Source organism: Delphinus delphis, chromosome 3 (assembly GCF_949987515.2).
Source record: "Delphinus delphis chromosome 3, mDelDel1.2, whole genome shotgun sequence".
Lineage (NCBI taxonomy): Eukaryota > Metazoa > Chordata > Mammalia > Artiodactyla > Delphinidae > Delphinus > Delphinus delphis.
The window spans coordinates 81,816,622-81,843,128 of NC_082685.1; the positions used below are offsets into that span (position 1 = coordinate 81,816,622).

General features: G+C 51.0%; 1 protein-coding gene across 3 annotated transcripts in view; it reads right to left on the minus strand.

Moving 5' to 3' along the window:
• Positions 1–26,507, minus strand: part of MCC (MCC regulator of WNT signaling pathway) — a 463,984-nt gene that overhangs the window by 11,884 nt on the left and 425,593 nt on the right. For all 3 annotated transcript variants that reach the window (XM_060009025.1, XM_069540594.1, XM_060009026.1), the window contains 3 exons: positions 18,012–18,246; positions 14,377–14,583; positions 10,007–10,107 (listed from right to left, as the gene is read on the minus strand). In XM_060009025.1, coding sequence (XP_059865008.1) covers positions 10,007–10,107; positions 14,377–14,583; positions 18,012–18,246 — 543 coding nt within the window. The remainder of the gene's footprint in view (positions 1–10,006; positions 10,108–14,376; positions 14,584–18,011; positions 18,247–26,507) is intronic.

Below are 26,507 nucleotides of genomic sequence, written 5' to 3' on the forward strand. Positions count from 1 at the left end.
TACCTGGGTCTACAAATGAGCTTCATGTGGTCTTGAACTCTCTGAATTTTTATGCAGAATTACACGCACGGTTCTACTTTTCTGAAGACCACAGCTTTCCTCGGATTTTCAAAGGAGGACCTGAAACACACTGAGAGCCATAAACCTGCTAATCCAAGTCACTTTGGAACCTCAACCATTCATTTCCTGTTCCTTCTAGTTTCTGATTCAAATTTGCTTGGCTTTCAGTTCAGAAAGAATTTCTATGGTTTGTCTAGGTAATAAGGCTAAAAGGAACACTTTCATAGGCTCCGTGCAGATGAGAAAGTACAAATTAAACACTACATGTTCCACTTGCCCCTCCACGGTAATGTGTTCACACAGTGTCTTCCAGAACGACCAGAACTGTGTAATCCCTTCCTTGTGTCTTCACACTCAGTAATACAGACCCTCAGGAATATGCACCTACAGCAGCAAGAAGACAATCCTGGCTCCTACTCTCACCACGAAGACCCACAGCCCCCAGCACACACGTGGGTTTCACTTACAGGTTCCGCCCCATCCCCAGGTTCATCTTTGGTTACAAAAGGTCCTCCAAATCTTACTTTAGCCACGCAGCCGGAAGTGCTTTTTATTTTTAACTGAAGCGTAATTGTCAGCAGTGGCATACACACAGGGGAAGTGAGAGGCAGACTCACAGTGGGAGTTTGCTGTTGACGAGAAAATCCAGGCGGGCAGCCTGGGCAGGGGACGGCCTCGCAGGCCTCTGCAGTGAGGCTGTCAGTGTGCCTGGGGGGTCTGGAAGCAGAGTTCTCGGGGCCATCAGGGAGGAGGCTGCATTCTCCCGCAAAGAAAAAGGCCAGCTGCAGTGCTTTAATCACTAAGTCCAGATGAGGAGGCTGGGGAGGCAGGGCAAGAGCCCGGGCCTGATGAGGTGGGCAGTGGCTGCACCGGCCAGGAAACCTTCCAGAGGAGCTGTAACCACACCAAACCGCAGGGAGTCGCAGCCACAGGACCTAGAATTTCTTTTCTTTTCTTTTCTTTTTTGCGGTACGCAGGCCTCTCACTGCTGCGGCCTCTCCTGTTGCGGAGCACAGGCTCCGGATGCGCAGGCTCAGTGGCCATGGCTCATGGGCCCAATCGCTCCGTGGCATGTGGGATCTTCCCGGACCGGGGCACAAACCTGCGTCCCCTGCATCGGCAGGCGGACTCTCAACCACCGCGCCGCCAGGGAAGCCCTAGAATTTCTTTGTAATTGCTCATTATGTGGAATTAGACAACGAGAGAATGGTCCGCCTATGTGGTTCCTCTTCCTCACCTTCCATTACCAGGCTTCTGTCTCCACTGAAACTGCTCACAAGGCCACCGATGATCTGGGCATTGACACAATCAAGGGTCCCTCTCTGGCCTGATCTTCTGTTGGCACCTTCTCTTCCCCGAGCGCCTGGATTTCATCCCACTTCCCCAGCTGTCCGTGTGGTCTTCTGCCCTGGTTCCTCATCCTCTCCTCCACCTCTACGTGCTGGGAGTATTTAGGACTTGGGCCTGGACCCTATTTTGTACCCCACCCTTTCTTGACTTGATTCTCTCCATTTGCATTTATTTCCCTAGAAACTACCTACATGCTAAAAACTTCTAAATCTTCAGGCCTTTCCGCAGAGCTCTGGAATTGTCCTTGTGACATCTCTACCTAATAGGCGTCTTCAGTTCAGCATGTCCAAAGCAGACCTTCTGAGACGGCCTCCCCGACCCACGCTTCCTCGCTTGTCAGAGGCCGGCAAGGCCATTCACCCAGTTGCCGACACCCGTCTTCAGTCAGCCTTGACCCTCCCTTTTCCTCGTCCTCCACGTCCGCTCAGCAGCAAACCCCACCTACCAAATGGGTGCAATTCCTGCCACCACCCAGGCCCAAGCTGCCATCATTTCTCTCCTGGACAACCACAGGAGCTTCCTAATTGGTGTTTCTGCTTCACCTCTGTACCCCAGAGTCTAGCTTTCACAGAGCGGCCAGAGGAAGTTTTTAATATGACAAGTCAGATCGTATTATTGCCCTGCACTTGGAATACAGTCCGTGGCTTTACTCTGACTAAAGGCCCTGCCTGACCCAGTCTTTGGTATCGCCCTCCCCCTCGCACCCTGGAATCCTATCCATTCTTCGCACACACCAAGCTTTTTCCCAGGACAGAACCCCGTGCAGTCAGTCCCCTCTGCTTGGGATGAACTTCCTCCCCACGGTTACTTTTCCTCCTTCGCATCTCAGCTTAAATGTCACCTCCTCAGAACAGCCTACCCTGACCAACCATCTAAACAAATGTCCCAGGGTAATGACATCCCAGCACCTTGTCACTTCCCCATTATTCATTGCAACCTATATTTACTTTTTTTGGGGGAAAAAAAAATCTCCGCAGAGACTATGACTCTATTTCTTTCCTTCATGGTAGCCATTACAGTCTATAACTACTTCTCTTTTAGAAAATCCAGCCAGCAGTAACAGCTCTAAGTCCTTTACAAGGATGAAGTTATCTCTCACCACAAGCCTTGGAGGTCAGTACTCTATTATTATTCTAGTCTTCTAGATGAGGCACTTGAGGCCCAGTGAAGAGACTCGCCAGGTTCGCCTGCAGAGCTGGGATGCACCCAGGGGTCTGTCTGCGAGCCTGCTCTTCAGCATCTTGCTGAAGTATGCTGCTTCATAACGAGCAGACAGTGGGGCAGGAGACAGAGCAGACAGCTCTCTGGTGAAGAGCCCAGGCCTGTGGAACTAAGGAGGGGGTGTCCCAGTTAATGATGTTCCGCAGGTGTTGTGTTGGGGCGAGTTTGCCAGGAGTAGCCACAGATGACGGCCCAGACCTCCCTACGACCATGTTTCTTGCACATCTGCACGCTGCTGCCTTGCCCATGCTACAGGGTGCTTGGATGTTCTCCATCACTCTGCCTTTATGCGATCCAGGGCAAGGCCTTTTCTCTGAGCTTTTGGAACGTGGGGGGAATGATAGGAATACAAAGAAATCTCAGTTATCCAAGCAACGCCTACCTCAACCCCCAGGATGAGCACTGGTCTTTCCCTGTGCCCTCTGAGGCCGGCTCTGGAGCTCAGTCATTTGTTGACATGATAATGAACTCACAGGTGCACTTTGTATTCCATTAACGTCCTGCAGACCCCTGTGCATTTACGGAATTCTGAGCACAACTTCCACTGCCTGACTGCTCTTATAAATCAGCCACATAGGAAGAATCAGCGAGTGCAAGTTTAATAAAACAGCACCCTTAAAAATAATGGTCCTACTAATAAAATGGTGAAGATTCTGCTGCTTCTTTGCTCAGTGGGGTCTCCCTCTTTAAAGGACTCCAACCAGTTCCTTCTTCATTTCAATCCACTATGTGTACGGCTCAAAAACAGTATTAATCCATAGCTGCTGAAATAGGGGTCGATCAGTGCCATCTTCCTTCCTTTCATGGCCAGTTGTTCTTTCCTACAAATCTGGAAGATTTCTAGAGCTGGGCAGATGTTTTTGGAACTCGGACATGAACCTGAACTCAAGGAGGCTTGCTGTGGTTTGTTCTAAGGCCCTCTGACAACCATGGGCTCTGTGGGCACCGATGGACGACGAGTGGTCTGTACCATCAGGGGCGCAGAGAAGAGGTGACACAGGAAGCTTCCGGAAGATGAGTGTCCTACGGGAGGGGGTGAAGAGGAGGGGTCCCCAAGTTGAAAGAGATGGGGCAGGGTGGGGGGATAAAGCAAAGGGTATGCTCTCGGAAAGATGAACTGCCCAGATGAATCTGGACCGCAGGTTACATGTAGGGAAACATTTGAAATATGGGCTAGGAAGTTAAGTTAGGGACCTACAGATGATCTTGCAGGCCAAGCCACTGAAGGTGTATCTGCAGAGCAGCATGATCAGAAGTGTGTTTTAAGGTATTTTTGGTGGCAGAACACAAGGTGAGACTAATGGTAGAATGACCCATCGGGATGCTACTGAGTTCTGAGGGATTGAGGGCTAAACTCAGGAGAAGGCAATGCAAATGGCATGGGATGGATGGGATTTTAATGGGAAAAAAAACATTACGATCTGCAGACAAGAGACAGAGATAGGAGACTTCAAAATTATAATCCTGGATCACTAGAAAAATTTACTTTTTTAAATATAAATAGGAATTCTGAAAAAGAGGCCAATTTCAAAGGGCAGGAGGAAACGGGATTAACAATTTCTGTTTTAGACATGGTGTGTTTTCTTTTTTTTTGCGGTACGTGGGCCTCTCACTGCCGTGGCCTCTCCCGCTGCCGACCAGGCTCCGGACGCGCAGGCTCAGCGGCCATGGCTCACGGGCCCAGCTGCTCCGCAGCATGTGGGATCCTCCCGGACCGGGGCAAGAACCCGTGTCCCCTGCATTGGCAGGCGGACTCTCAACCACTGTGCCACCAGGGAAGCCCGGAGACATGGTGTGTTTTAAGGCTCTAGCCTGATATTCGGGGGAGATGTCCAGTGGGCAGAGAGAAGTGCGGCTGAGATCACTGAGGGATTGTTTAGAAGGAACAAAGTCACCAGAGTCGTACAGCTGGGTAAGTCATGACCCCTGCCCCCCCCCCCCCACAAGGGACTCTCCTGCAGGCAGCGGAGGGTGAAGCAGGGGAAGAAGAGGCAGGCACATAAGAAACAAAGCAATGATGTGTTCTCTGATAGAACGAAATCAGGGCTCACGAGAACCAAAAAATAAACAAATTTTATAGACAGGGAAGAGGCACAGTGCTGTGAGTGCCTGGGACGTGGGCTTTGGTGGTGTAAAGTCAGAGGTAGCAGCAGCACTGAGGCCCCAGAGGCACAGAGAGGGTGGGCGGCCTGGTGTGGCTCAGGGTGGGAGGGGGCATGTGATAGGGCGAGGGTGGAGAAGCAAGCAGGGGTCAGATCACACACTTGCGAAGGAGCTTGGACACAGACAGCCGGAGTCACTGGAAGGTCTTAGGTAATGAGGTGTGGTAGGCAGAGTTCTAAAATGGCCTCCGAGAGTTTGGCCCCTTAGGATACACACACATCCCAGTTATTCAGTCATCCAGGTGCTGCTGTGAGGGAATTCTGCAGATGTAATTAAAGTCCCAAAGAGCTGATCTTAGGATAAGATGATTCTGGGTAGACCTGGCGGACTTAGGTGAGCCCTTAAAAAGGACTGGGCTCTTCCTGGAAAGAGATTTGAAGCAGGGAAGGGATGTGATAAGAGGGAGGTGTTTGCTGCTTTGAAGACCAGGAAGTCTGTGCAGAAGTTCTAGAGGCCTCTAGGAGTTACACCTGGCCAAGAGCCCCAAGAAAATGGGATGTCAGCCCTACAACCGCCAGGAGCTGACTTCTGCCAACAGGCAGAACGAGCATTGAAGCAGATTCCTCCCAAGAGCCTCCAGATGAGAACAGGGCCCTGGATGACACCTTGACTGCAGCCTTGTAAGACCCTAAGCAGAGAAGCCAGTCGTGCTGCGCCCTGCTGACCCACAGAAACTGTGAGCTAATGAATGGGCATTGTTCAAGCTGCAAAGCTTGTGGTACTTTGTTACACAGCAGAGGAACACGAGTGTGAGGGTACCATCAGATCTGCATCGTGTCAAGTTACTCTGTGACCCTGAGAGGGCCCGCTCTTACGGGGTCATCCTCAGGCGCACACAGAAGCGCTCCGGGGTCTCCTTCTTAGAGACAGTTCCCCCAGAGTTCCCTCTCTGCACAGCGACCTTCTCCCACCAGCTGTCTTCGCTTCTTGCCTTTCCCCTTCTTAACCCACCTCAACCTGAAGTGGTCGCTTCCTTGCTTTGAAACATGTTCTTTGCTTGGCTTCTGTGTCAGCGCTGTGGGTTCATGTGTCATCTGGAGTCCCTTCCATTAGGAGTAATTCACCCAGCGGTGGAGGCCCACGGGCCAGGGCTGACCAGGGAGTTCCCACTCCGTCTCTTTGAACTCCGAGACGCCGCCTTGTGTATCTTCCTGGATGGCCCAGCTCCACTCCCCACAGGGGCACATCCACGTCCTCCAGATCTGGTCTCTTGTGACCACCCTAACCAGTCGGGGCCCACCTGCCCCCGATGTCTCCCTACAGGGATCTGACACACAGCCCTCTCCCGGCAGCAGCAGCTCGCCTGTAACTCATCAGAGAGATGAAAGGAAGTCTAAGTGCCCCTTCTCTGCTGATGAGTCGGGCGCATCCTGTCCCTGGACAGAGCGGCCGCTGTGATTTGTTGATTGCCTTCACTTAGCGTTTTACAGAACCATCTGGCACTTGCAGGCACAGGTGGCAGCTGCCAGTGCCCCGAAGCGCTCAGCAGAGCCCCTGGCGGGCCTGTGACTAAATGAGCACAGCCTCCTGCAGGGACAGGGCGGCGACCTCTGCGGTGCCTGGGTGGGATATGGAGCTGGTCCTGACCTGCCTTGGGGCCCAGGGACAGGGGTGTGGAATCATCTGAGGTGATGCTACATGCTGCTGCTCACCACGTCACAGCCCTTTCCTGATTCCTCCCTGTCCCTCAGCACTGAGGGGCACAGCATCCTTACCTTTTAACCGCAACGACCTGGGCTCTGTGCATCTGAGGAAGTCCGCCCTCACCACCAGCCCTTCACGTGTCCTCAGCCTTCGGTGGACAGATGGGCGGCTGTGTACCAGGAGCACAGGGATTCCCATCTGCCCAGGCCATGCATACTATGCCGGGTCCAGGTGTAGGTGAGCCTACACGAGCGGGCTCAGCTCACAACTCACCTGCAAGCAAACCTCTGCCAGCACGCAGGGGTCCGGGAGATGTGGGGGGCGGGGCCTGCGATTTCCCCGCTGCCTCACTGCGTGACCTTGGGAAACCGCTGGGCCTTGCAGTGCCGGTCTCCCCCCGCCCCGCGCCCCCCCCCCCCCCCGCCTCTTCCCGCATCATATGGAGAACACCACCTGCCCCTCGCTGCTTTCTAAGTATGGTGAAGATGGAACAGTCTGCTCCTCTCAGCTGTGCTCGGCTCCCGCAGGCACGCTACATGAATACCACGTGAAGTACAAAGAAAACTCATTTCTGAAAATTCCCTCTCCTTAACCGCATTTGTATAGTTTACTTCTTTGGTGGTTCGGTTAAATTTTACTAGGACCACAAGCAAGAGAGGGATCTGGGATGGAGAAGGGTTTTGTAGCACGCAGCCTATGCAGACAACAGCAAAGACAAGGTGCCCTGATAAAAAAAAAAACTCATGTGCAAGACTTGGAAACCTGGTCATCCAGATGGGGTTTTATGGCAACCCCGGAGCCAATAAACTACAATAAACGTCCATGGAAGTGGAGGGAATGAAATCAGACCAGATGGGAGGTAGCCAGTCAATGTGTGATTGCACGGAGGCCTGGTTTTGTTCCAAACAGAAGGCGGCTGGGAGCAGACACACCGAGAGAGCAGGGTCGCAGGGCAGGGGCCCGACCGAGGCTGCAGCCCCGCTAGGTGTTGCGGAGACTAGGCTGGGACAGGGCAGGAACCTAGGACCAGTGACTAGAATGTCACAAGGCACATTCCTAGGGGCTCTCCTCCAGAAAAGTCCATGCCTAGCCTCTGCTCCAGCCTAGCCTCTGCTCCAGCCCCCTCACCACACCTGCTCTTCTCAGTCCGGTTCCCCTGGCCCACAGCTTCGGTGTTTGGAACCATCCTTTTCCAAGGTAGGAATATGTCTGAAAATTCTGGGAAGGTTCCCTCAACGGACTCAACCACTAGTGTGGCGGTGATTTAACATCTTCAAAGAAGGTGGTAGTTTCCACTTGATTTTTAAAAATAGAAACATCCCCAAACCTCAGCCTTTAGGTGTCTGTATTATATATCCTCATGAAATGACGATTCCACTTTCTAAGCTATATTTACAGTATAATTATGTTATTTTCCTTTTTCCTGTAGCCCTGTGGGTTCTTTCTTGGCTCCATATATCTGGGGCTTGATTAGAAATCCATGCTAAGCAACTTAAGGCTGGCTATTGGAAATCCATTGTGACTGACAGAACAAATGAAATCCCTTTATGTTTAGTCAGCAGAACCTGCATCCTGCTTGTGCCAGCGAAGGCCTCTGAGGTTCCGGGAACTTGAAAAATGCAGGGGCTTAGCTTACAGATACAATATCCAAATGGCTCCCTGCTGGCAGCAGGGGGTGGTTTGCATCCCGAATTTCTGGCGCAATCACGTCATTAGGATTAGCTGAGGGCATTCTCCCTGCAGCTTCTCTCTTCCTGCCTCAAGCAAAGCGATTACCATTTAACCACATGGCCAGAGGCACTGGCAATGTAAAAACTGAGCTATTACAACTTGGAAGGAAAGACAAAAAGTGGCGGTGAGTAAATCAGGAGGGTAGTGAGGTTCCCCACATGGCAGCCTGCAATCCACCCTCAGCCCGGAGGCTACACTATAAGATAAACAGCCCTGGCTGGACCAAGACAGCAGCCTGAGCACACACTGTAGCCTTCCCCTCCTACCCCAAATCCCCAGAAACGATGGCAAATGTATTTTTAAAAAAATCCTCAAGCACGATGGAAACTAAGGAGTGCTCTTCGTCTGCCAGAAACCCTGAGGACTCATAAAAAAGGAAAGGCAGATTTTTACTCTTCTTGAAAAAGGAAACCACAACTCAAAATGCACACAAAAGCAAGCTGCTACAAAAGGAAGAAAGGGATTCAGAGGTGCTTCAGTGAGAGGTGCTGGCCATTAGAGCCGGAGGGGACCGGACGCTTGGGTCAGATACGCGGCCTACAGACCCGCTGTCAGCCGGGAGGAACAGAAAGCCCAGGAGGCAAGCTTGTGAGCCGAAGCCAAGAGTGAGTCACAAAACTCAACCTTAAAAACTCACATGTGAGGCAAGTTAATACAGTAGACAAAATAACATTTCAGAGTAAGTACAATAAATATCCTGAGAGACGCAAGACGATATCATGACACAAGAGATGATAGGTTTCATCACCAAAATAAACTCAACACATCACCCAAACACCATGATGGCGCGAGCTAAGGAATAAATGAGTGAGCTGGAAAACGGAGCTGCAGAACCTCCCCAGAACGGCACTATCCGATAGGGCAGCCATGGCCACGTGAGCCACTGAGCACTGGAAATGTTGACTGGTTTGAATCTGAGAAGTGCTGTAAGTGTAAATTTACTAGATTTACAGTAGATTTTGAACATTTAGTAAAAGAAAAGAAAAGAAAAGAAGATATCTCATTAATATCTTTTAAAAATATCGATTTATATTTTGAAATGATATTTTGGATACAATGAGTGAAATGAAATACGTCATTAAAGTGGACTGTACCTGTTTCTTTCTACTTTTTAAATGTGGTTCCTAGGACATCAGGCGTGGTCTGCATTACCTTTTGACTGGACAGCCCTCCTCCAGAACAGAGTGCAGAAGGGTGGCGAGAGTATGAAAAGTTAGGAATATGGAAGACAGATCCAGAGAGAAAGAATAGAGGGGAAGAAACAGCCGCAATAGAGGAAAAACGTCCAGCAGTGAATCAACAATGAGGCCGTCTGATTGGAAAGAGCCAGAGATGGGGAGGGAGGCATTCTCACTGAAGCTAGAAACAAGATAAAGATGCCTGTTTTTTTTTTCTTTCCTTCAGTCAACTTAATTACCTTTATATTTGAGAAATACGATACACATATAAAGCAGCCAAAGAAATTGTTAAAAATTCCCTAAAGATCCAATAAAATTTACTCACAATATTCCATCCCAGTGATATGAGAAGATGCCTGATTTGCTCCTCACCATTTAACACAGTCCTGAGGTTCTAGCCAATGCCACACCACAACCACAAAGTACAGAAAGAGGCCTCTTCTACCTGGAGGTGAAATGACTGTATATATTCTCCCGGTCATTCCCCTTTCTGGCCTCCAGGTCTGGGCCAAAGAAGCCCGTATGGGCGCCTCCTCCTTCCCAAGCAGCCTGTAATGCTCCATGAGGAGCATGCGGGGAGAACCTGGCACCCAGCCGTCACTCCTGGAATAAACTTCCTGGAATAAACTGCGCAGCGGGGCTGTGAGCAGGGCGCTTACCGACGGATGGCGTTGGCGAACTCCGCGGCCAGCTCGCTGTCACTGCACGCCGTCCTCAGTTCAGCCAGAGACAGAGCTGGGGAGGCAGCGTCCGCAGACTCCTGAGGATGTAAACACAGCCGGGTGAGGTCTGCAGCCAAGCCGAGGGAGCCCGGAGGCAGACGCGGGAGCTGACGGGCGGCGGCAGCTCCGCCCCTCGACGTCCGCCGCCTGCTGCCCCGCGCTCTGAGCACTCACAGGGAGCTGCGCACTGGGCTGAGCCCTCTACACACATGTTCTCTCTCAGCGGCCATGGCTCATGGGCCCAGCCCCTCCGCGGCATGTGGGATCGTCCCGGACCGGGGCACGAACCCGTGTCCCCTGCATCGGCAGGCGGACTCTCAACCACTGCGCCACCAGGGAAGCCCCACACGTTCTCTTATCTGATCATCGTGACGATCCTCTGAGGCAGATACTGTCATTATCCCCTCTTTGCCAAGGAGAAAAACTAGAGCACAGGGAAGTTACACTGCCCCAGGTATTCAGCCGGCACACGGTGGAACCAGGATGCCAACTGATGCCAGGTCAGTTCCCTTCATCACTGGGTTAAGCCTCTGGGAGCTCATAAAAATGGGAAACACATGTATCCTTGGGTTGTCCTTCCCTTCATCCTGCGTCCCCTGGGGAGAGAACCAATCTTCCCTGGAGTTAGGGGCTTTACTGGGTTCAGTGTAATCATCTAGAAGACCCAGGAAAGGAGGAGGACAACAGAAGCACACATTCACAGAAGATGTGCCTTAGCATCAGACAGGAGCTTTGACACCACCTAAACCAAATCCTCCCCTTTTACAGATGAGGAAACCTAAGAGCCAGAATGCCTAAATGCTAAATGGAGTTAGGACAATTCACAAAGCAATGCTCACACCCCTCCGAGCGCTCTGCCTTCTCTGCATTTAGACAGAGGGCAGCTGCTGTGCTGTGTAATAAGCACAGGGGATGGTGCTCACCTGATAGTTGGCTCAGCAGACATTTACAGAGGGCTGACTACAGCTCAGGCTTGAGAATAAAAAGCCCGTGATCTGTTACGCTGAGACAGAATGTAAACAGAAGGCTGTATCATGATGGAATGAGCGCTTCCAGGAAGTATGAACCTGGCGCTAGAAATCCAGACGACAGGGGGCGCTGGGTCCCCTCGGCCCACTGGCACAGAAACGCCACCACACGGGGCTCCTCTGGAGGAGCCCACAGCACCTGAACTCCCCCCACCCCCGTGCTCCTCCAGCTCTGCTTTCCCTCCCTCCTCTCCGCCTGGCGACCTGCAGACCCGAGCCCCCATCCACCAGCCCTGGAGTCTCTCCAGAGTCCAACACCCTCTTCTAGTGTATACAGCGACTCCCCTCAGGGTTAACATTTCATAAGACTCCTTAAGGACAAGGGACAGCTTTGTCTCACCCAGTGCCCTTCACTGAACACGTCTGGTAATCTCTGTTGCACACAGACAAGAAGTGAAAAAACCTAATGTCACTTGGGCAAGATATGGGACCCAGCTTGCTGGCTGGAGGGAAAGTTTTACACCAAGCATGACAACCTCCCGCCTCAGAAGCGAGAGTGGATGTTCTAGACCCCAATCTGGCCTGCCACCTGTTTTTATAAAAGGCCCACAGGGCAAGAATTGTTTTTGTTTTTAAAATCATGGGAAAAAAAATTCTAAGGAATATTTTGTGATGTATAGAAATCATATGAAATTCAAATTTCAGCGTCCATAAATAGAGTGTTAGAACACAGCCATGCGCCTTTGTGTCTGTATTGTCTCTGCCTTCACAGTACCATTCCGCAACGGCAAAGTTACGTAGTTGCAGCAGAGGCCACATGACCCGAAAATCCTAAAATGTTAACAGTATACCAGCCTCTGCTCCAGACTGCTTGCCTCATCTACCAACAAGTAAGACCAAATGAATAGCCCAGAAGGGAGGTATTACTGATATAGTAAATGGATCTAACATTTTTTTAAAAATAAATTAATTTATTTTTGGCTGCGTTGGGTCTTCGTTGCTGCGCGCGGGCTTTCTCTAGTTGCGGCGAGTGGGGGCTACTCTTCGTTGCGGTGCGCAGGCTTCTCACTGCGGTGGCTTCTCTTGTTGTGGAGCACAGGCTCTAGGGGCGTGGGCTCAGGAGCTGTGGCTCACGGGCTCTAGAGCACAGGCTCAGTAGTTGTGGTGCGCGGGCTTAGTTGCTCCGCGGCATGCGGGATCTTCCCGGACCAGGGCTCGAACCCGTGTCCCCTGCATTGGCAGGTGGATTCTTAACCACTGCGTCACCAGGGAAGCCCTGGATATAACTTTTGAAAGGCAAAATAATCACCTTCCTCCAATTTCATTACCTGAACAACACAGAGCACTCTTACAAAAGCTCCTTACCCTAATGTAAGAAAATAAAAATAAAGCATCTGGCCTTTACCATCAAAGAGATTTCTGTTCTTTGAAGCCATTCCACGAAACACAGAGCTTCCCCCAGTCGAAATAAATACTAAGAACCAGGGGGATGCACAGTCCCTGGGCCTCTGGAAAGAGCCTGAGTAGTCCGTTTGCACCACTCCCTAAGGGCGCACACACGAACGCTGGGGCTCTGTCTCTCAGGCTCTGTCCCAAAGTGACTGCTAACAAACTCAAAAGGCTGAGCAAAGATTCTGAAGCTGCTGGCACAGAACAGAGCCCCAGATCCTCCCGCGTGAAACAGCTCTGCAGAGGCTGCTGCTCACCACGATCAGACTCCCCAAGCACTGGGCACGTGGTTTCAGGGTGCACCCACATGGTGACCTTTCCAAAGCTCAGACTGTGTCACCTCACCCCCTGCAAAAACCCCTCAGCGATTCCTCCCCATCCTCAGGACGGCACAGCCGGCTGGTCTCCCCAGCCAGTGTATGGATTCCTCCTCCCTCTAGGCTTTGCCCTTGCCATTCCATTGGCCTAGGGTGGACTTCCTGGTCTGCCCTGGCCCTCTTCCTCAGGCTAGCACCCACTCTCCACTGGCTCTCAGTTCAGGAAACCTGTCCCGAATCTCCAAATCTGGCCTGTGGCCTCCCCTTGCACCGGGCATTGATCCTTGCACCCAAGAACACTGTGTCCCTGCGTTGTGATCATCTATTTGCCCATTCCAGGGCAATCTAAACTCCTGGAACAGCCTCCAGCATCTTGCCTGGACCAAATCACATCCATCACATTAACGGATGACTGAGAAGCAGCTGGGGCCTCAGGAAAGTGGCCCAGCTGGGTACCATGGCTATGGACTCCCTTGGTGCCCTTGCAGGTGAGAGGCGGGCAAAGGGTAGCTGTGGCCTCTGTGGAGCACGCGTCAGTTCTTAGCTGTTTAGCTGTTTCTTCACTGCCACACGGTATCATCAAGGTGCTTTCTTCACAGGTACACTACTCTCGTGAAGACATCACTGCATCTGGGCCGTGAGGGGCCACTCATTAGACCAGCAAGTCAGCGTAGGCCCACAAGTCCTGGGCCTGAGACAAAGTGGGGTCAGGAGAAGCTGGCGTTTGTTAGGAACAGAAAATCTGACGCACAGAAATTCCAGCACCCTGGGGTGAGGGATATCTTTCTTTAAAGTCTGGACTATTTTTTTCTACAGTGCAGTATTTGGAATCACTCTGAGATAGAGGCTGATGGAATGAGCTTGGATTCTAGAAAAAAAGACTTGTGCGCTAATGAAAGTGTGAGTTTGCAAGATGATATCATCGATAGCCCACTCTGTGTGATATCCTCGGGGTAATGCGGGGCTCACCTACCTCCTTCTCTGCCTCATAATGCTTCCGGCCCCCCACCTCTTGGAAGTCGAGGAGGAAACAGACGAAAGGAAGAGTGGCCGTCAGCCAAACTGGGGTTAAATCCCGATTCTGCCATTCACTAGCTGTTGAGACCCCCTCAGTTCTTTTAAACCTCATTATCCTCATGTAAATGGGGATAACTCTTCTTTCCTGAGAGTCGTGAGACTTAAGGGAGATGATACATGCAATGATCGGGTACAGAGTGATCAACCAGCGATGGTCACCGTGTGACACGTGATAGAAGGAAGAAGAGGTGGAACCAGTATCAGACTCCGGGACCACCGCATAGATCGCTCCCTGGATCAGACCGTGATCTGTGAAAATGCTTCAACTGTATGGAACAGTTGAATTGTATGGAATTTTAACTGTCCGTAAAAGTGAGATGTTTTCAAAATGTGGATTTGGTTTCTTTGCCCGCAGAATGTCCCTTTCTTTCGAATTTCTGGAATGGCTTTCGGCTCCTATGCAAATAAGGAAGCTGAGGCAGCAGGGTGGTGGGCAGTGGCTTGCGGGACCTGGGCAGGCAGTGAGGCCCGAGCCCCAGGGTCCCTGTGCCCCTACCTTGCCGGCCTTGTCCTTGCCGCCGCTGCTGGTGGAGCTGAGGGACCGCGTGCGCTGCTCCTTCAGCTCCTCCACCTCGGACTTCAGGTGCTCGATGTGCACGAGGTAGGCCTGCTCCTGGGCCTCCCGCGTGCTCAGCTTCAGCTCCAGGGCCTTCTTCTCCTTCTCCAGGAGGTACAGCTGGGCCTTCAACTCTGCCATCTCCTCCTGCGGAGCACAGAGCGCACGAGGCGCCCACGGGGTGAGAGCAGGGCTGGGCGGGGGAAGGGGGTCTGTAGCTACCACCCACAGCCCGGAGGGAGGTATCACTGGGCAGCTGGGGAGAACATGACCCCGAGGAGACTAGATGGCCGTCTTCACACATCTTAAAGGACGGACTCGTGCACTAAGCCATGCGCTTTTCACTAGGCACCAGAACTGAGATCAATGGGTAGAAGTTACAGGCAAGCACACCTTGGCTCACTATAAGGAAAACCTCTCTAACAACTGGAATACCCCACGCCCACGTCCCCAGTGGTCTCATCAGCCACGACAGAAACCAGTTTTCTGGCAGGCAGAGGCTAACTATCAAAGAGGTTGTAAAAGGGTCATTCGTATAAAGCTGGGTCTGACCAGGTCCCTTCCAATTCCCATTTCCTTTTCCACATATTTAATCACCCCTGATGGCAGTCTGGGGCCCTGAGCTGTGTCAGGCCACTGGGAAGCCTGCAGAGCAATGATACTGCCCCCAGCTCTTCTCTACTTTAGGCCCCAAATGAAACGAAATCGAAACAGAGCCCTTCCCGGGTGACTACGCCTCAGGTAACTTCTTCAAGTATCTTAAAGAAGCCAAATCAGAGTTTGCTATGGAGAGAAAGAAGTGACTCCCAAATGGGACCCTGCTGTCCTGGGACCAGAGCCGGGCACCAGTGGTAATCACCCGCATTTATTGAGCATGTAACACTGTCTTAAATGTTTACACTAAGTCACTCACTTAATCCTCCCAACCTGAGGGAGGTATTATGAGCATTTCCGTTCATGGAGGGGAAACTGAGGCATGAAGAGGGAAATCCACCAGCTCAGCCCACAATTACTGGGTAAACTGTGGAGCCCGAGTTTGAACCCAGGACGTCTGGCTCAGAGCCCAGGTAACCACTAAGCTATACTCCCCCTCCCCGGCCCCGCTTTCAAGGTGAGCCCACGCATGACTCCTGTCCCTCACCTCTGCTGGAGGGCAAGTCCAGCACCCCGTGACCACCCGGTCAGTCTCCCCAGCTATCTCTGTCATCTTACTTCATAACACGGGGGCACTGCCTTGAGAGGGATTCACCAAGGTCACCCCCGAAGTGACCCTCCTCTGAGGTGACAAGCCACAGGCCTGCTGTGCTCTCCTGGGTAAGCCAGACCTGGGGAGTAGATGTTCTCACCGCCAACATGGGGAAACACCTAGAGGGTACCCACCGCGGCCAGTCGTACTCAGGGCTGGGGGCGTTAGCCATGGAGAAGGCAATGTGCCGAGCCGAGCGACCACTGAAAAGAAGACGCCAAACCTTTCCTAAATGACACAGAACCAGGAGGAAAGGTCTCCATACACTGAACCGTCTCATCTTTTGCCGTCAGAAGCCGGATTCTGAAGGTTCTGACAGCACTGCATCCTGAGCTAATGTGGACAGTCACACCCAGAGCAACCATACAGACACAAGCTTGAAAGAAGGAAAGATGGACCCATGGGTGCCGGAAACAGGCCCTCCACCCAAGAGGAAAGGCAAGGTGGCCCCAGCACCGGCCTCCTGAGGCATCAGGCAGGCAGGGAGGCCCCAGCACCTATGCAAGGGCAGGGCAGACAGCCAGGACTGAGACCCCCCGCCCCGACAGGAGCCAGGACTCTCCAAGTGCCGCCTCGAGAGGAGACAAGAAGACCTCCCTGTGGGGAGGATGTGGCGAGGAAACGTGTCATCACTCAGGCTTCGGGTGGGAGAAGAAAGAAAAGCCTCTTCTGAGGAATCATGGAGGCACGAGGCATGTGTAGATAGGCTACAGGAATCGTCAGCCAAGAATAAGGCAAAAACTAGCCCTAAACCTCTGAAACCCACGGGTCCCAACAGATCTAAGGACACAACCGTTTACAGGGACGTCTCCACCCAGGACCCGCGGGACCCCAGGGAAGACACAACCTCCACCGGGAGGAGCTGGCACCCACGTTCTCCTCCCAACACACACACGCACGCAAAGAGAAAACAGGAGTCACGGTGAGGTAGAATCGGCATGTAAAGAACCAGAATTCACAAGGAAGAAGACAGCAAATAAATATTTAAAGCAATTAAAGAGAAAAGGAAGAGGAGTCACAATGAAAGGACGGGATCTTCAACACAGAAGAGAACAGCCACGTCAATCATCTAGAAACCAAAAGCTGTTTACTAAAGACCAAGTACAAGTGAAAAAACCCAGAAAACGCGAGTCTCTCAGCAGTTGTAGCCTAGAACCAAATGGTGAAATCCAACAAAATCTGCAGCAATGGACTTGGTGTGGGCAAGCACACATCCCTGAACACACTATTAGGGACACACAGGGAAGGGAGGTGACTCCGATGTTTTTCTTCAAAAAACTAGTGAGGGAACCCAATGGCTGCCCCTGGGTCACGATATTATGGGTTCTCTTTCTTCCAGCTTTTTATAACTCCTATTTTTTTGGAAAATTTCTCTGATGCGTATACATTCTATTTGCAAGTAGCAAAGGGAATATCAGAGCTTTTATTTCACCAAAAATCTCTTTCCTGGCCAAAATAACACTGAATTTATCGCAAAACATATTGGCCTGAACATAGAAGAAATCTAGAGTCTTTGGCCAAAGGAAACATGATGTTTGGAAGAAGTAATGGAAGGGCAGCTTCACAGTTCATGCCACAGGGTGCAAAGGCCCACAGAGAGGGGAAAAGGCACCGCGGTTATGGACACAACGCCCGGCTCGTGGGCAGTGAGGGGGGAAATCAGCCAACGTCGCATGAGGGTTCCCTAGCGGGAGTCAAGTGAGGGTCTGAGCTGAGACGGTGAGGCCAATCTGCTGCCACGGCCCAAAGTCCTCCCAGGCTCCACCCAGACTCCAGCTCGAGCAGCCACGGAGGGCAGGGATGTGCTGAGCAAGTCGCCCCGGAGGGTGACAGGGATGAGGGTTACCGATCTTCCATACAACGCCACAGGGACAAGGGGGTCAGGAAACCAGGGCTCTTGTCCAAATGCCGCAACTGGCCTCGCCCCTTCCTCCCCGCCTCACCTTAACGTCAGCATCAACCCGGGAAGCACTTGCAAGTGTTCTGGAGACCAGGGCTCTTTTCACGCGGACAGAGGCTGCTCCCCCCCGACCCCCACCACCGCAGAGGTCTCTCCAGGCTTCTCTTGGAGACGAGGTGTTCCATTCTGGCCTGGGACCCCCTGAGGTTTCTCCAGTGCTCAGCTCACCTCTCCAGGAACACATCCAGCTCAAGTGACTCCCAGACATACTGAAACCATCCCTGTCTACACACGAGGCCCTGCCTGTCCAGGGGAGAGGTGGCTGACCACGGCTGGGCTGACCACTACCGAGAGGCCTTTTTGTACTTCCTCCTGGTGACAGCGGAGTGAACGGGACCCGGGTCTGAGAAGAGACCCCCGCGCGGATACCTTCATGGCCATCAGCTCCTGCATCAGCACCGCGTTTTCGAGGTCTAGCCGCTGGCTGTCTCCCCGGGGCTTGACGTCGTAGCTGAGAGGATCGATGTGGATGCTTTCCAGCTCCAGCATGGTCAGCTTGACCGCGGCCCTGTCATTCCTGAGCTGCTGGATGTAATCCTTCAGCCTCTGCTCGTCTTCCTTAGTAAACTCTGTATCACAGCTACTGGCTGTGGAGCTGGTTGTGCTGAGAAGACAAAGAAAACCCATCGCACTTCCAGTCGCTGCCAGCAGGTCTTCTCCCCCTCATTCTTCTCCACACCCTCCCCTTTCCAACAGTATTTAGATGGTAATCCAAAAACAACAACGAAGAAAGCATTCTTCATGGCATAGTAAACTGATAGCACCTTTTGGGAGAGAAATGAGTATGAAGAATATCAGAAAATGTTTACACCCTTTAAGACAAGGTGTGGACCCTAGAAATGAAGTCTAAGGAAAAGATTCCACAGAAGCAACAAGATACACATGTACAAAGACGTTTCACGGAATGCAAGGTTTAGTGAATTACAGTACATATCAGAAAGAAGGACATGATGTGGACATTACAGGAATAATTATGGTAATGGTGGAGAGAGTTTGAGTGAGGAAATAGGATGAAAAATATGTCATAAAAATAGGTGTATATATGCATAGGACTTATAAAAAGGGATATGTTAAGGGAACAAAGCAAGGTGAAGAACAAAATACCTATGGCATGACCTACAGACTGTGTGTGTGTGTGTGTGTGTGTGTGTGTGTGTGTGTGTACACATATGCATTGCACACTGCTGACAGCAGTCCCCTGGGGGTGGCAGCTGGACGGAGTGGTAGTGATGGGGGATCCTCTGTATGATGGCTGAGTATAAAGTCCACCACAGGGACTCAGGCTGGTCCAAGGGGCCCCTGGCCACCCATGCTGAATGGTGACCAAGCCGGGGCTGGCAGTTCTGAGGAGCACCTAGGGCTGGACCCCGGGAATGTGGTGGTCCATGAAAGTTTCTGTGGGTTCCCGAGTACCATGGAAGGGTAAGAACCACAGGAAAACTGAGGCTTGGTGCTCCAGACGGTTGTAGGCTGTCCCCACTGGCTCAGAATGAAGCCCACTGTACCCAGTTCTCAAGCACTTGAGGCCAGCATGCACCTACGGTGGTTTCTCTGGACCCACCTACACGTGAGGTAGCCCTTATGGAACTGGCTTTGGAAAGATGGCAGAAAAACAAGCAGGGACCCATTTAACTCTCATCACAATAGTGCAGGTCGGCATTATCATCTCTGTCGTTACAGATTTGGAAACGGAGGTTCTGAGTCATTAAGTAGCTTGCCTGGTCATGAGGACGGAAACTGGTGCAGCTCGACTTGGGCCGCAGTCTCCCCATTCCACAGCCCTGTCTCCCCAAGATTCCTGTTGTTGGAAGCTGTGCCAGGAGCAGGGACTGGTATCCATAGGCTGTTGGCTGCCCTGAGGCCAGGCCTGCCCTCCTCAGCTCACACGGGAACAGGGGTAACAGGCCAAGACCCCAACACAGCAGATGCATCTCCTCCCCGTAACCTCGATGTGACCAAGGGCCACTCCACTCTTGCACGGGACACGTTAACAAGAAGTCGAGGCTTCCGGGAAGAGAAGGGTGAGAAGAGATGGTAGGCCATGCACACAAGGAAGAGAACTTCTAGGGCCTGGGGTGGTCTTCAGGTCAGAGAACTCCTGCCAGGACTGGAGGTCCCCTACCATCCTTCACCCCCCAACCCCCATCAGAACAGGTGGGATGTTCCTTAGAGATGAAGGGAGCAAGACGAGTCTGACCAACACACAACACCTTTTCAGAGGCTGTGACGGCTAGTTACACTGGGCTAGGCTATGGTGCCTAGCTGCTTGGTCGAACACCCCTCTTAGATGTTGCTGTAAAGGTATTTTTCACATGTGATTGACATTTAAATCAGTAGACTGAGTAAAGCAGATTACCCTCCGTAGTGTAGGTGGGTCTCATCCAATGAGTTGAGGCCTTAAAAGAAGAGATGGAAATCCCCTAAGGAAGAAGAAACTCTGCCTCCAGACTGCCTTTGAATTCAAGCCTGCAACATCACCCCTTCCTGGGGTCTCCAGCCTGCCTGCCCTGTAGATTTAGGACTTGCCAGCCCCCATCATCAAATGAGCTAATTCGTTAAAATCAGTCAATCAATCATCAGCCTCTCCATCCATCCACACACACACCTGTTGATTCCGTTTCTCTGGGGAACCTGAATACAGCGGTGCTGCCTTTACCTGGGACCCGAGCATCTTATACGCTTTGTAGATTTAGAGGTAGCACGACTCAAACTCTCTGTGCCTAGTTCCTTATCTTTAAAATGAAAGTAATACAGTACATACTTCCTAAGGTTGTGGTGAGGATTAGATGAGGTAAACCGAAAGTATCTGGAATAGTGCCCAGCACTCAGTAAATATAGCCATCATTCATTCATTCAAGAAATATTGGGGTACTTACTGTGGGTCACTTTTCTAGGCCCTAGAAAAATCTCTGTCTTCATGGAACTCATATTCTAACAGGGGAGACAAACAAGTAAAACAGACAGCACATCAGACAGGGAGAAGTACCAGGGAGAAAAATGACGCAGTTATGGGGATCACAAAGAGGGGGTGGGGTGATTCTTGCAAACAGAGTTCGAGGAGTAGACGTGAAGAAGGTGAGAAAGGGAGCTATGTGGGTATCTGGAGGAACAGGGAGGCAAGCAGACGATACAGCAAATGCAAAGGCCCTGAGGCAGCAAGGCCGGCTGGCCAGCAAGAATAAGACTGTGGCTGAATGGGGGTCAGACAGGGGAGAGGGAGGAGAGCTGGTCAGACAGGAGGGTGCGTATGTGGGGGGCAGGGTGCCATGTCACATAGGGTCTCATAAGGGCTGTGTCTTTTTCTCTAGAATTAGAAGCCACTGGAGGGTTTGTAATAGAGGAGTGACATGATCTGCCTTCCATTTTATTTTTTTTTTTTTTTTTTTTTTTTTTTTTTTTTTTGGTATGCGGGCCTCTCACTGTTGTGGCCTCTCCCGTTGCGGAGCACAGGCTCCAGACGCTCAGGCTCAGTGGCCATGGCTCACAGGCCCAGCCGCTCCGCGGCATGTGGGATCTTCCGAGACCGGGGCACGAACCCGTGTCCCCTGCATCGGCAGGCGAACTCTCAACCACTGTGCCACCAGGGAAGCCCTGCCTTCCATTTTAACAGGATCCCTCTGGCTGCTGTACTAGGAGAGATGCAGGGAGGCAAGGGCAGAGGCAGGAGACCTTTTGGGGGCTACTGCAACAAGCTTGGGGGGAGACGGTGGAAGCTGAGAAAGCAGGAAGTAGGTTAAAAACTACTCATCATCAATGTTATGTGTTCTCAAGCTGTATTTTAAAAAGGACGAGATGGGACAAGCAGCAATACCCTCCAGTTGGAACACTTCAGGTGCAACTGCATAAAGAAACAAAGCAGCCCAAGAAAAGCATGAAGGAGCAACCGGTACCGCCAGCAGAGGGCGCTGAGGAGCCAGCGGGGGCTTCTGAGGATGACAGCTGCCCAACAAGAGGGATTCATCCTAGGGAGGAAACAGGGTCCCTCCCTCAGGATCTCAGCCTTCTTCGGTAAAGACCTGTTTTGCAAACAGCTCGGTGACAGGCATGCCTTACACAAAACCATTCAACAGGACTCGGAGCTTGCCTTCATGGACTGTCAACACAACGTGGAGGGACAGATGCCTAAGTTTCCACACATGGGCCACAAAATCAGAGCGAACTGAAGCTGTGGCCCTGTTCATGGAGCATTGCACGGGGCTGAGTGTGGAGATGTGCTCCCAGGCATGACGTGTTTAGACAGCGCGCTGCTGGGAAATAGCAACACTGCTCTTCCAGTGAGTGGGGAGGAGCTTCAGGTAGGAGATCCTTTCCCGTGAAGCTGGGACCCAGCAAGAGAGGCTCACTTTACAACTGTAGTTCTTCTTTTCATTAAAAGTCACTTTGGAAAATTTTAAATATAGAGAAAACGCAGAGCTAAACCAATATCTGGGTGACCTTTTTGTCATATTTTCTTTGAAATGCTTTTTTAGAAATATAACATACTTGAGCCACCGTTTGATTCCTGTCACTTAAAAAAGAAATTTCATGCAAATCAAAACTACAATGAGGTACCACCTCATGCCGGTCAGAATGGCCACCATTAAAAAGTCTACAAATAACAAATGCTGGAGAGGGTGTGGTGAAAAGGGAACCCTCCTATGCTGTCGGTGGGAATCTAATTTGGTATAGCCACTATGGAAAACAGTATGGAGGTTTCTCAAAAAATCAAAAACAGAATTACCATATGATCCAGCAGTCCCACTCCTGGGTATATATCCAGACAAAACTATAATTCAGGGCTTCCCTGGTGGCGCAGTGGTTGAGAGTCCGCCTGCTGATGTAGGGGACACGGGTTCGTGCCCCGGTCCGGGAAGATCCCACATGCCGCGGAGCAGCTAGGCCCGTGAGCCATGGCCGCTGAGCCTGCGCGTCCAGAGCCTGTGCTCCGCAACGGGAGAGGCCACAACAGTGAGAGGTCCACGTACCGCAAAAAAAAAAAAAAAAAAAAAAAACAACCCAAAAAACTGTAATTCAAAAAGACACATGCATCCCTATGTTCACAGCAGCACTGTTTACAATAGCCAAGACATGGAAACAACCTAAATGTCCATCAACAGATGAATGGATAAAGATATGGTATCTATATACAATGGAATATTATTCAGCCATAAAAAAGAACGAAATAATGCCAGTTGCAGCAACATGGATGCAACTAGAGATTATCATACTAAGTGAAGGAAGCCAGAAAGAGAAAGACAGATACCATATGATATCACTTGTATGTGGAATCTAAATTATGGCACGAATGAACCTATCTATGAAACAGAAACAGAAGCAGGGACATGGAGAACAGACTGGTGATTGCCAAGGGGGAGGAGACTGGGAGAGGGATGGAGTGGGAGTTTGGGATTAGCAGATGCAAACTGGTATATATAGAATGGATAAACAACAAGGCACTACTGTGTAGCACAGTAAACCATATTCAATATCCTGTGATAAACCATAATGGAAAAGAATATGAAAAAGAATGTATATATATGTATAACTGAGTCACTTTGCTGTAGAGCAGTAATTAACACAACACTGTAAATCAACTATACTTCAATAAAAAATTTAACAAAAATTTCAAAACTCTAAGGACAGTAGAAGCTAGAGTTCTTTAATTATTCTGCAGGCCCTGAAAGGATAATATGTTGGCATATTTTCCATTTAGCGGGACTGGTGTTCCCCAGTGGTTGTCAAAGAGCAGTCGAGGGGCTGACCACGGCAGCATCCCCTGGGAACTTGTTAGGAATGCATGTTCCCAGGCCCCACTACCCAGACTCACAGAGTCGGGAACTCGGGGGTGGGGGGAGTGGGGCCAGCCATCTGGCCACTCCCACTGATTCTGAGGCACAGCCTGGTTTGAGAACAACTGGTCCACCCCAAGGATAACTGGGCATTTGCAAAGTAGCCTGTAAAGTAACGGCACCCCATCACAAATTCTCTAGGGAGAGCCACCGTGCTCTTGGGCTGACCTGGTGGGTACCAGTGATTCTGAGCAGGTCTCTGACATCAGGCAGACCTGAGTAAACATTCTTCCTCTGTCAATGCCTAGCGTTATGGCCCAGAGTAAATCACCCAACCTTTCTGGGCTGTGACAAAGTGGGGATACTAACAGTTGCCATGTCACCAGGCTATGGAAATGAGACAATGGGTCCTGAAGCCGGCAGCCCACACACAGCACTTGCTCTGGGCGGGGAGGAAGCACAGCTGTGCCAGTGGCCCCGAGATACCCAACATCAGGTTCAGGGCCTCCCTCCAGGGATGTCAGCCTAGCAGGTCCTGCAGAAAACCATCCATCTGCGGGGGAAGCAGAGCAGCAAGTGTTGACCGGACTTGCAAACCCCCAGAACTGCCTGGGAGACACCAACATGGGGGGGCAGGGCAGAGGCTGCCAGGCTTTGGGGGGTCCTGGAACCCTCTAGGGCCTGGCGCCCAATCCCAGGCCAGGTGGGGAAGGCTTTTGTTTCACCATCCCTGCTGTGGGTATAGTTTTAAGAAAGGAAGAAAAAGAAAGAAGGACAAAAGATCTCCCTCCACTGATTTTACCCCTGTGGGAAGCTCAGAGCTGTAAAGTGCTTTTCCAGGGGAAAGTTTAATTTCAAGGTAAGCACCTAGACCCGCTGCCCCTCTCCAGCTTCCCTCTCTCCCTTCCAGGACACCAGCAGGGAACAGATCAGGCGAGGTTAATTACAATTCTGCTTTGTGCTCTTAATGGACCACCGCGGAATATGATTATGACAATGGTAAGAGGAGGGGAAGCCGCGGCCTTTTCTCCGGCCTCCTGCAGACAAAGGCGCTGTCGGTCTCCCGAGGGCCTGCCGCCGGCTGCCGACTGCCGGGCTGGGGTTAAGTCATCCATTAACTCTCCCGGCTCGGAATGCCGGGTGAGCTCAGTTGTCAAGGGGGAATAAATCACTTTCCCAGTGGGCCGAGTTACTCCTCCTCTCCAGGGTGAGAGGGATTGCGGGGAGGGCTGCAGAGGAAGCAAACCCCAGCTGGTCCCAGGATTCTGGGGCTGCACGTTTTTGCCTTCTCCCCCGGTTTTTCGAGGAGCTGGGCCAGGTTGTGTGGGTTTCTCCTTCCTTACCATGATGCTCTCTGCTTGAGCTCCCCTCGGCTGGCTCTGCTCTGCGTCCATTAGTCGCCAGCTGCCAGCTGATCTGTCTGCTCACCACACACGAGCGCACGCCGGCCAGCCTGGGGCAGCCCACCCTCCTGCCTGCCCTGTTCACAGTGGGACGCGGATACAGCAGTTTATTTAAGCAGCCGTCGATTTCAAATGTCCTCTCTTCTGTCCCTCTCCACCATGTCCCAGCCCTGTCCTGAAGACAACTCCCCATCCTGCTTTTAGAAGAAAAATCCTTTTTTTTTTTTTTTTTTTCAGCTTCCTCATCTTGTCTCGGCAGAAAGAGAAAAGAACATATTATTTCTTTTGCCTTGAAAACCAGAGGCGGATTTTTCCTGGAGTTTTTATCAATGTCTTACCTGGCCCCAGTCGGGATCTCATTTACACCAAGGAGGAGCTCACTTTCAGAAGGAAAGGGCCACTAGGGGGCCTTCTGTTGGCCGAGCATTTTGAATTTATTTGAAGGAGGGGGTCAGGCCAGTGACATTCGACCCCACTCCTCTAAGCAGAAGCTTGGGCCTTGTCAGCTGCCTGAATTTTGCAGTGTTGTACTGGGTATCCCCCCATGCCCCCTACCTCTTTTTTCTGACAATTCTTTGTCACACAGGACTAAAAGTACTCAACACAATCCAAACCTCTTAGGTCTGAACGCTCTCAAAGGATTATCAGAATTCTCAAGGAGAAGCGGTTTGGGGAGGAAAAATTATCTAAAAAAATACAGTTGACTCTTGAACACCATGAGCTTGAACTGTGCAGGTCATTTATACGTGGGTTTTTAAAAATACATACAGTACTATGTTTATGATGGGGGCCGGGGGAGTCCGTGGTGGGTCCTGGAACGAATCCCCGGTGGATACCCAGGGGATGACTACATGGGTAGGGGAAATCTTCTGCCAGATAACTGAAGTCCTCAAAAACTGCCTGGTTCCAGAAACTCAGCTGATAGTAGAAGGCAAAATGAGAGACACATTTAGGAGATGGATTCTCTATATGGTCTTTATGTGGTGCCGTTACGATGGGGTTGGGAACCAGGCGTCTCTAAAACAAATATTAAACTGCTCCTGAGTTGGTTGCCAATAACACACCAAGATAGACACCATCTAGACCTGACACCTATACTGCTGCTAACGATTTCTCTGACATTAAAAACATTAAACATTTTACAGTCCGCACTCCCTATCTAAGAATTCCGCATCTGCGGATTCAACCAACCGCGGGTGGAAAATCTTTGGAGGAAAAAAAAAAAAATCCAGAAAGTTCTAAAGAGCAAAACTTGAATTTGCTATGTGCAGGCAACTATTTACATAGCATTTACATTACATTAGGTATTTTAAGTAACCTATAGATGATTTAAAATATATGAGAGGATGTTTGTAGGTTCCAGTGCAAATATTACAATGTTTTATATAAGGGACACCTGAGCATCCTCAGATTTTGGTATCCCCACAGGAGTCCTAGAACCAATCGCCCAAGGATACTGAGGGGTGACTGTAAATGATTTTCATCACTAATAATTAAGAGGTACAGAGTAAAATATTAAGGGTATGTTTTTGCCTAGAGATTGGCCAAATTAAAAAAATGTATACTACCCAGTTTCAGCAAGGGTGTGGAGGAAGAGGTCCTCACACGCCGTCTGGATCATGTATGGAAGGGCTCTCTGACATTTGAAACAACAGTCATTTTTGAGTCAGCACATTCTGCTTCTGCTTCTGTGG